This window comes from Malaclemys terrapin, chromosome 23 (assembly GCF_027887155.1).
Source record: "Malaclemys terrapin pileata isolate rMalTer1 chromosome 23, rMalTer1.hap1, whole genome shotgun sequence".
NCBI lineage: Eukaryota > Metazoa > Chordata > Testudines > Emydidae > Malaclemys > Malaclemys terrapin.
This window is the reverse complement of record NC_071527.1, coordinates 2,147,816-2,157,922: the sequence shown is the minus strand read 5'-3', so window position 1 is coordinate 2,157,922 and position 10,107 is coordinate 2,147,816. Positions and strand designations below refer to the sequence as shown.

General features: G+C 68.3%; 1 protein-coding gene across 1 annotated transcript; it reads left to right on the top strand.

Moving 5' to 3' along the window:
* On the top strand, positions 1 to 10,039 carry PMEL (premelanosome protein). The gene is made up of 12 exons (XM_054012289.1): positions 1 to 104; positions 3,112 to 3,237; positions 3,759 to 3,905; positions 4,848 to 4,988; positions 5,602 to 5,763; positions 6,428 to 6,829; positions 6,912 to 7,361; positions 7,769 to 7,876; positions 8,385 to 8,478; positions 8,753 to 8,955; positions 9,160 to 9,247; positions 9,692 to 10,039. Exons 1-12 carry the CDS (start codon positions 41 to 43, stop codon positions 9,849 to 9,851), a joined length of 2,145 nt encoding a protein of 714 aa, XP_053868264.1. The 5' UTR covers positions 1 to 40; the 3' UTR covers positions 9,852 to 10,039.
* The last annotated feature ends 68 nt before the right edge of the window (positions 10,040 to 10,107 follow it).

Sequence of the window (10,107 nt, the reverse complement as noted above, 5' to 3'; positions counted from 1 at the left end):
TCCAGGAGCGCGCAGGCGGGTGCGAAGGACGGGCTGGGAGATGCGGACGAGCTGGTACTTGGTGGCTGCCTGGGCCCTTCTGGCTGTGGCTGCAGCTCAACACAGTGAGTAGGGTCCCGGTCCTCGGGGGTAGCAAAGGGCCTGGAGCGGGGGTGGCAGGATCTGTAGGGTCTCAGCTGAGCCACCCCCGGCCAATGCAGGATCGATCCCGGTCACGCCTCGTTCCTGACTCCAGAACGCTGGGGCTGGTACCGGTAAAACCCCCGCCCCCGAGTCTCTGTAGGATCTTACCCTGGGGGCCAATGGGGGCATTTACCGCCCATGGCCTAGATCGGGGGTCCCAAACGTAGTGACACCCCCTTTCCCCTCCCCAGATTGCTAGTGGGGAGGATGGTCCCAGCTGACAGGTCTGGGGGAGGGGTGTGTGTGTCTGGTATGCAAATAGGGGCAGAGAAGAGCCCCGTTGGGTTAATGTAGCTTAATTAACTGACCCAGCCCCCCAGCTCCATCCCTGCGGGGGGAGCACGTTTCTCGGGGGGGGGGGAGGAGGTGCTTTTGGATGCAGTGATGCTAAAATGTGAAGGGACTTTAAAGTCCTGTTGGGGAGGGGTGGGTGGGAAGCAGCCAAATACTATAAAGTTGCCAAGGAGCATGTGTGCGTGTGGGGGCAGAACAGGACTATCCCCTATAACACCCCCCCCGTAGCAATTCCAGATCTAATGTGCCCCCTTTAGGCGTCCAGAGGGTTTTCCCCCTGCAGAGGAGACAGACAGACTCTCACGGCTGGGCCAGCTCCCGCGGGCTGAGGGGGAGAGCAGAGACGGTGCTAGGCCCCTGGGGACCCCAAACAGGAATATTTAGGGCCTCCCTTGCCCCTCACCCACGACTCACACCATAGCCCACCCCACTGCCTGGTCTGCCTACGCCCCGAGCCCCCTGCCTCAAAGCTTGTCTGTGCCAGGCCGGCCTGGGGAGCAGGGCAGGGAGCGGCCCAGGGCAGCGCCAGCCTCGCACCCTCCGTCAGCTGCCCCCGAGCGGCTGCGGAGGAAGACGGGCTGGGCACCCTCCGGCCCAGGCGCCCTCTGGCCCGGTTCCAAGCTGGTGCTGCCGGGTGCTCCGGTGGGTTTAACCCTTCTCGTCCCAGCGTGGCTGGAGCAGGGATGCGGCCCTGCCCCCCTGGGAAGCCTCTTGCTGGATTACCAGGGGCCGGGAGAGCCTGCGGTAAAGCCGAACCACGTGGGGAGCTGGCTCAGAGCCCCTGCTAATCCCCCGCGCTGGGCCCCGCGTCTGGTAAGGACTGGAATGGGGCTGAATTGGGGAGGGGGACCCAGTGGGGGAACCCACCGCGCTCAGCCCCGTCCCCGTACCGAGGAGGGAGCCTGGGGGCCTGGTCTCTGCTCCCCCCGGGCGGACGGGGAGGAGACGAGGCAGCGGCTTCTGGGTAATATCTGTACAGCTCCTTGCGCTGTGCCAGGCGCAGGGACGTCCCCACTCCCCCAGCCCCAACATACTGCTGCAAGGACCCTTCCCCCCACCTACCTACTGGCCCCTGCAGCCAGGCAGCTGCCCCCCTGCAGTCCCCCCAGCTGACACTGCTGCCTCCTCCGAGACCCCCCGCCCTGTGCTGAGAACTGACAGTGCACCCGTAGCAGGGGGAGGCCTCTCCTAGGCCATCGGAGTCTGAACACCTGGCCAAGGGGCTTGCAGGGGGGATCCCCTAAGGGGGCAGGTTCGGGGTGCACTTGATTCTCCACCCTTAGCCCTTGTTGGTCTCCCCTAGGGCCTGTCTGCAGTGGGGAGCCCCCCTGAAACCCTCACTTCCCAGTGGAGCGACACTGCAGGGGGGCTGCGTGCCTGTCCGGCCCTATGTCTGCTGGGCGCAGGGGTGGGGGGCGCGTTGAAAGTCAGACCATTTCCCTGGGAAGTCTCCCCTCCCCGCCCAAGCATCCCAAAGCGCTTCACTGCCAGGCGCTGAGCCCCACAACAGGGTCACTGGCATTCCCTGCAGCTTACAGCTGGGGAAACTGAGTCACGAAGGGAGACGGGGACATGCTGCAAGTCATACAATGAGTCAGCCCAGAGCTGGGACTAGACCCCCGGAGTCCAGGCCCCCTGTTCTAACCCACTTTCCCCCACTCCTCTCACAGAGCCAGGCAGAGAACCCAGGAGTCCTGACTCCCAGCCCCACCCCTGCTCCAACCACTAGACCCCCCCCTCCCTTCACCCCCAGTGGGTCACACTATCCAAGTGTGATACAGAAGGGCACGCTCCTGCCCCAGCGAGCTCTCCATCCCCCTATCCCACCCAGGGGTGATTGGGACTTCCCCCCTCCCGCTGAGTGGTGGTGCAGGGGGCGGGGGCATTAACCCCGCACTGGCTGGAGCGTCCTGCACCAGGGACTCAGCTGAGAGTCACATGCAAGGGCTCGGCGGAGGATTTAGAGGCCCATGTGATGGGTTTTGCCTGGAGCCCCGAGTGCTGGGTGGAAGATCCGTCACATGCTCCCCACGCAGCCAGCTGGGGCTCCAGGCTGTGGGAGGGCCGTGGCCAGGCTGGGCGCAGCCAACCCCCAGCTGATGCAGTGATGGAGCGGGGCCTGGAGCCCACAGGGCTGAGCGTGTCGGCTGGGGCCTGGAGGTGCCTCGGCTAGAATCCCCTTGCCCGTGAGCCGGGATGCCAGGAGACATGTGGTGCCCAGGGGGCCGGGGGCCCTGCATGCCCAGTGCTTTGGGGCAGCGAATCTCCCACCGTCCTCCTCATGGGGAATTATCCGCCCTGCCCCCCGCAGCCTTCCCACCATGGATCGCAAAGCACCTCGTTCCTATTCCACACAGGAGCTGGGCACAGAAGCCAGGAGTCCTGACTAACCTGCCCCCTCCCCTCCCTACTCCAACCCAGAGACACCTCTCCCCTCCCAGAGCTCAGCACAGAATCCAGGAGTCCTGGGTTCCAGCCCCCACCCCAAGCCCTCCACTCCAGCCTCTGGGGAACATTCGAGCTCTGTTCTAGCCTGATCCGCCCTGGCGAGGGACGGGTCTTTGCACACCCTGGCGGGGGGTCGAGGCCAGGGTCTATTCCCCCGATCCCAGCTTGGATTCCGTTTCTCTCCAGGGGCCGGCAGCAGAGGCCAGGGGAGCGATCGACGGAACCGACTGCCCTCGGTCGAGGGGTCCTGGAACTCCCAGCTGTACCCCCGCTGGCAGGAGGGCGACCCCCGGCAGCAGAACTGCTGGAGAGGTAGGGGCTGGCCCCTCTGAGCCCAATGCCATGCCACTGGGGGCTGCGGGTCGGGAGTGAGGGGCACCGGCAGAGCTGGGGGTGGGGGCAGGGCTGGGCTAGCAGGGGGCTGCGGGTCGGGAGTGAGGGGCACTGGCAGAGCTGGGGGTGGGGGCAGGGCTGGGCTAGCAGGGGGCTGCAGGTCGGGAGTGAGGGGCACTGGCAGAGCTGGGGGGAGCCCAGGACTGGGCTAGCAGGGGCTGCGGGTCGGGTTGAGGGGCGCTGGCAGAGTGGGGGGGTGGGCAGGGCTGGGCTTGCAGGGGCTGCGGGTCGGGTTGAGGGGCACTGGCAGAGCGGGGGGGTGGGCAGGGCTGGGCTAGCAGGGGCTGCGGGTCGGGAGTGAGGGGCACCGGCAGAGCTGTGGGTTCAGGGATGAAGGATTCACCCTGTGACAAGCTGGAAACACTATGGGGGCTTGGGAGATCTGCACCCCTCCCCGATCTGCGCCCCACCAGCTGGCTGCCTTCCCCTCTCCCTCCCAGGTGGCACCGTGACCTTTGACATCAGTAACGACGCCCCCACCATGACGGGCGCCAGGGCCACCTTCGCCATCGCCCTGCGCTTTCCCGGCACCCAGACGGTGCTTCCCGACGGCCGGGTCGTGTGGAGCCAGAACTGCACCGTGAACGGTGAGCCCCCCACCCCCTTACGCGCCCCCCCCAGCACAGTGCCCGCTCTGGGGGCTGGGTTCGCCCCTGGAGCAATGGGCCTGTCTGGAGCTGGGGAGGGGCCGTTGCTTTAACCCCCCCCCCGGGTATTTCTGAGGTGGGACAGGGGAATATGGAGTATTTCAGCAGGACGTGGGGCGGAGAGTATTGCTGGGGGGGGGTACCTAGTATTTCCAGGGGGGAGCTGTGTGCACAATATTTCTATATGGGGGTGGCAGTGGATCTAGGATTTCTATAGGGTGTGTGGGGGGGAATCTGGTATTTCTCTAGGGAGCTGCCTTGAAAGCCGCCCGCATTTGTCCCCCGATTTGAAAGGCCCCTCTTGGGGGGGCTGGACCTCCACCCCCGGGTGCGGCCGGTGCCAGGATGTGCTGACACCCCCGATTTCCCTGCTCCTGCGGTTGACCCAGTTGACAGTGGCCCCGAGGCCGAGGGGCAGCTGGTGCTGGGGGGCGGAAGTGCTGCTAGTGGCAGTGGGGGCCAGAGCTAAGGGGCTCCCAGGCTGGGGCCCAGATGTTTCTCCCCCACCCAGCGCCATCGGATCCGGCCAATGGCAGCTGCCCCCAGTGCCCCCCGCCCAGCTCCACTCAGGATCTGCCCCCTGATTAACTCTGCCCCCAACCTCCAGATCAACCTGCCTCCCAGCCCCTCATGCCCCCCCTCACGCCCCATCAGACCAGCCCCCCCCCCCCCCCCGTGTGACGGGCTTTGGGAGCTGAAGGGCGGGGGAGGGGCGCCTGCTGCACCTTTGATTGGTTGTTCATCCCCAGAAGGTGGGTGGTACCCCTGGGGTATCCCAGGGGGAAGCAGAGACGACCCCTCCCCGAGTCAGGATAGAACCCAGGAGTCCGGGATCCCCACCCTGAGCCAGGATAGAACTAACGGCCCCCTTCCCTCCTGCAGGTACCCGGGTGAGACAGGGCGACGCTGTCTTCCCAGAGGAGCCGGGCGAGGGCCCTGGTGGCGTCTTCCCCGACGGGCAACCCTTCCCCCGCAGCGCCCGGGGCAAGCGCAGCAAGTTCGTCTACGTCTGGCGGACCTGGGGTGAGAGGCGGCTCCCTGCCCACGCCCACTGCCCGGCCCATCCCGTGCCCCCCGTCCACCCTGCAGGCCCCTCAGAGCACCTGGCACTGGGAGCCCCACAGAAGGCAGGGCCATGGCAGAAGGCTCCGCCCCATGGACAGAGCTGGCCCTTGGTGCCCCACAGGTGGGGTTGGCTCCTGGTGCCCCATGGGGAACGCTAGCCTGAGGCTGGCCCCCAGCGCCCCCCAATAACCCTCGCCGTCTTCTACTCTTCAAAGCCCCGAACAAACGTTATCCAATTACTTCTCCCAGCATTTCCTATCATTAGGCCAGATGGGGAAACTGAGGCACGGACGAGACCCAGTTGCACTCCCTGGCAGAGCTGGGAATACAACCCAGGAGTCCTGGCTCCTGGTAACCCCCCAGCCCCCGCTGTAACCAAGACTCCTCCCTCTCCTCCCAGAGCTGGGAAAGAACCCAGGAGTCCTGGCTCCCAGCCCCCTGCTCTAACCACTAGCCCCCACAGGCCACGCTGCAGGACCCTCTCCAGTCAGAACTGGAGTCTGGGTGCACGTGCCCCTGAGCTCTGCCCCCCTGCTCCCTCCGGCTGCACCCTTCCCTTCCCTCCCCACAGGGCAGTACTGGCAGGTGGTAGACGGCCCCTCCTCGCTGCTGACGGTGGAGACGGCCGGCGTGCCCCTGGGCTCCTATGCCATGGACGTGCAGGTCTATCACTACCGCAGGCGCCAGAGGTTCATCCCCATGGGCCGGGCCACGTCCCAGTTCAGCATCACGGGTGAGGCTGGGCAGGGGGTGACCGACGGGGGGTGCTGGGTGGGGGGGTGTCACCCTCATCACCATGGGCTCCGTTTGTGCAGCACGGGCTCCCCTTCCTCCTCCACCTCCCTGCCCCAGCCCCTGCCCACGGCCTCGCTCCGGGGCGGCCCTGCTCACCCCTGCCACAGAGCAGCTCCCCGGGCAGGTCGGGGGGAGGGTGGTTGGGGCATGGAGCGGGGGGGGAGCCATGGGTCTGTGGGTCTCTGGGGGGCCCCGGGCCCGTGGGGGCAGGGGATCCTGAGTCTGTGGGGGCAGGAGGGACCCCAGGGTTTGTGGGGCTCCAGGGGGCAGGGGGGCCCCAGGTCTGTGAGGCTCCAGGTGAAAGGGGGGCCCTGGGCCTGTGGGGGCAGGAGACCCCAGGGTCTGTGGGGCTCCAGGGGGCAGGGGGGCCCCAGGTCTGTGAGGCTCCAGGTGAAAGGGGGGCCCTGAGTCTGTGGGGGCAGGAGGGACCCCAGGGTTTGTGGGGCTCCAGGGGGCAGGGGGGCCCCAGGTCTGTGAGGCTCCAGGTGAAAGGGGGGCCCTGGGCCTGTGGGGGCAGGAGACCCCAGGGTCTGTGGGGGCCAGGGTCCATGGGGCAGGCCCCTATCACAAAGGTCTGGAATCTCCCTGCCCCCCCTCCCCAGACCAGGTGCCCTTCGCCGTGGACATCTCCCAGGTGCTAGACGTGGACGGGGGCGACCAGCACTTCGTGCGGAACCGGGCCGTGGCCTTCAACGTCCGGCTGCATGACCCCAGCCACTACCTGCAGGCCGCCGACGTCTCCTACTCCTGGGACTTTGGGGACCAGAGCGGGACCCTCATCTCCCGTGCCAGCACCGTCACCCACACCTACCTGGAGGCCGGCCCCGTCCAGCCCCGCGTGGTGCTCCAGGCTGCCATCCCCGTGGCCTGCAGCAGCACCTCGCCAGCGCCGGTCGTGGACCCCACCACGGCCCCCCCGGCGCAGCCCACCTCTGCCTCAGCTCCAGCCAGCCTGGCGCCCAGTGGGGGTGCCACGCAGACCCCGGGCCCGGCGCCCAGCGTGGGTAAGTGGCGGACGTGTCCCTGGGGCTGGGCTGCAGGTGCCAGTCTGGAACCGGCTGCAGCTCTTGCTCTCTCTGCCCGCAGTACCCACCGCCACGGCCGAGCCAGCGACACCCACGGCAGGCCCGGCCTCCGTCCCTGCCAGCCCCGCGGAGCCCGGCACAGGTGCCACCCTCCCCAGTGCTGTGACCCCGGCTGCCGCCAGTACCGCAGCTCCCACCCCCGCCTTGGAAACCGGCACCGTGCCCACCGTGGCACCCGGGTCCGTGGTCACCGTCGTCGCCTCAGACCTGGCCGTGGCTTCTGCGGATCCACCGCTCCCTGCCTCTGTCTCTGCCGCTGGGGACCCGCCGGGCACCTCACCACCAGCGTCCGTGTCCTCCATGGCCAACCCGCCGGGCACCTCGCCACCAGCGCCCGCGTCCTCCGTGGCCAACCCGCCGGGCACCTCGCCACCAACGTCCGCGTCCTCCGTGGCCAACCCGCCGGCCAGTGTGGCAGGAACCGTGGCCAACACTAGCTTGGGAGTAGCAGGTGGGTGCACGCCTGGTATGGGGGGTCCCACGGGGCTGACCCAAAAGAGCCCCCCTTCCCTGATGATTTCAGGGGTCCCGCTTGGGCCTGATCTCAGCCTGTGGGGGGCAGGTCCTTGCCCGGGCTGCCTGGGGATTGAGGCTGGTCAGCGTCCGGCCCGGGCCGGCTCGGCTCAGCCGGATACGGGGCCTGGTTCCGAGCGCTGCGGGTGCCCAGGGGGTGGAGGGCAGCGGGTGGCGGCTCTGCCTGGGTGGGGGGGCAGCATGGGCCCAGACCCAGCTGCCAGGGACCGGAGCCAGGACAACGTCGGGCGTCCCGCAGGGAGGTGGCTGTGACCCAGGGGGCTCGCTGGGTGGGCAGGGCCTGGCCGGGGGAGTCTCCTTTCTCTGTCTCGTCTCTCTCGGCAGACGCAGATCCTGCCGCACCCGAGGCTCTCGTGCTGGCCAAGCGGCAGGCACCCGCCGACTGCCTCCTGTACCGATACGGCACCTTCTCGACGGAGCTGGAGATCGTGCGTGAGTCGGGGCGCGGCGGCTCCCCCAGCCCAGGGTCCCAGCGAGCCCCTGGCCCCGAGCAATGGGGGGCACCAGCCACAGGGCAGTGGCAAGCCACACAGCTCCGGGCATGGGAGGGGCCGTCCCAGCCTGGCTGTGCTCGGGGCAGGAGGCACTGGTGAAACCTGGGGGCTCCATGGTCCCTGGGGGTCAGTCTGCACTAGGGCCTAGGTCAAGATTCAACCTGACTGGGGGGCTGCCCTGCCCCCCCATGTGCTTGGGAATGGGGCACAATGCAGGGCCCCCCCAGCCATTCCCACGCCACCCCCTATATCTGGAGCAGAGCAATGGGCACTAGGCTCTGGGGCGGCCCCCTGCCCCTCTACGGGACACTTTCTCGGGGGGGGGGGAGCTAGAGGGGGCAGGCTGTTTCCAGGGGAGCGGCGGGTTCCCGGGTGGCTGTGGCTGGGCGGGGCTGGGTATCGGGGCAGGGCCCAGCCATGCCCCCTCTAATGCCCTCCCGTTGCAGAGGGGATCGAGAGTGTGGAGATCGTCCAGGTGGTGCCGCTGGCCCCGGCGGCGGGCGAGAACGCCGTGGAACTCACTGTGACCTGCCAGGGGAGGTAGGGGGCACCGGGGGGGGAGCATTCGGGATGGGCAGGGTGGCTTCATGCACCAACCCCCCTCACCCTGGGGCCTGGACCCCGGCCCCACCCTGCAGCAGCACCTCAAAACCGGGCTGGAGGAGATCCCCCAGGCCAAGCCACCCCCAGCATCGTCCCCCCCCACCTGCTGGAGCCTGGCTCCCAGGGGCCCCTGGCCCATCCTGCCTCCTGTGGGTGTCCCCCACCCACGCCCCTCCCCCATGGCCGTGCCTTACCTGCCCCCTCCCCCCAGCCTGCCGGACGAGGTCTGCACCACCGTCTTGGACCCCACGTGCCTCACACTCCAGCAGCGCGTCTGCAGCCCCGTGCCGCCCGCGCCCGCCTGCCAGCTCCTGCTGCGCCAGGCCTTCAACCAGAGCGGCCTCTACTGCCTCAACGTCTCGCTGGCCAACCCCGCCAGCCTGGCCATCACCAGCACCCAAGTCAGCGTCCGAGGTAGGGCCTGGATTGGCGGGGGTGGAGCACGACCGCCTCACGGCTACACAGGGTGCTGGGGAGTTTGGGGCCCAGCCAGCTCCAAGACACCCCGGGGGTAACAGGGGCTGGCTGGCCCCATTCTGCCGGGTGCTGAGCCTGGAGGCGCCAGGCCAGGCTCGGCCCCGGCCCCACCTCACTGCTCCCCATGTCTGTGCCCTGCAGGTGCCGATCCCGCCACGCCCAGGATCACACTCATCGTGGGGCTCATGCTGGTGGCCGTGGCCCTCGGCGCCGTGTCCTACGCCTACAGGTGAGCCCAGCCCCTGCCCGCTTCGTACGCCGGGTCCCGCTGCTCCCAGAGCCGGGGCACCAAACGGGGCCACCCCCCAGCCCAGCCCGGCTTTACCGGCCAGCAGCACCCAGATGCCAGCTCAGATGAGGGCCCCCTCGGGGGCTGGGCACTGCCCAGCATCCCCTGGCCATGATCAGGGCCCCATTGGGCCAGGCCCAGCCCCACCTCCTGCCCCGAAGAGCTTCCCCACTGCACAAAGGGAGGGGGATGAGCTCCCAGTTCTGGAGAGGGAAACTGAGGCACAGTGCATCAGTGGCAGAATTGGGGCTAACCAGGTCCCCGCTTTGTGGGCTGCCCTCTGTGGAGCCAGCCCCCATGTGGTGGGGTTTTTTTTTGGGGGGGGGGGTAGCCCTGAGCCCCAGCTGGCCAGGTATGACCCCCCCCCCTTTTGTCCCTTGACAGGCGTGTGAAGTACAGACCCCTACCCGCCGGCTCCGCCCACAGCCCCCTGCCCCGGGCGTGGCTGCCCCACCGCGCCGCCCTGCTGCTCTTCCTGCGCCAGGCCTTCGGCACCGCCCCCACCGGCGAGAGCAGCCCTCTGCTGAGCGGCAACGTGGTGTAGAGCCGGCGACACCCCCCGCAGAACCCGGCCTGGGAGCGCCCCGGCCCGGCCCCTCCTCCTGGCATTCGGGGTGGGGGCTGGGATGCCCCAGAGCTGCACTGCTCCCTGCCCCCACAGCACGGTGGGAAGGGGGGGTGGTGGTTTTCAGGTGCCCGTGTCCTTACCAGTTATTAAACACTCACACTCCCGCCCGTGTCGGCCTGGTTCTGTCCCTGCCAGGGAAGGTGCTGGGTGAACACTGGGGCAGGGTAGCCGG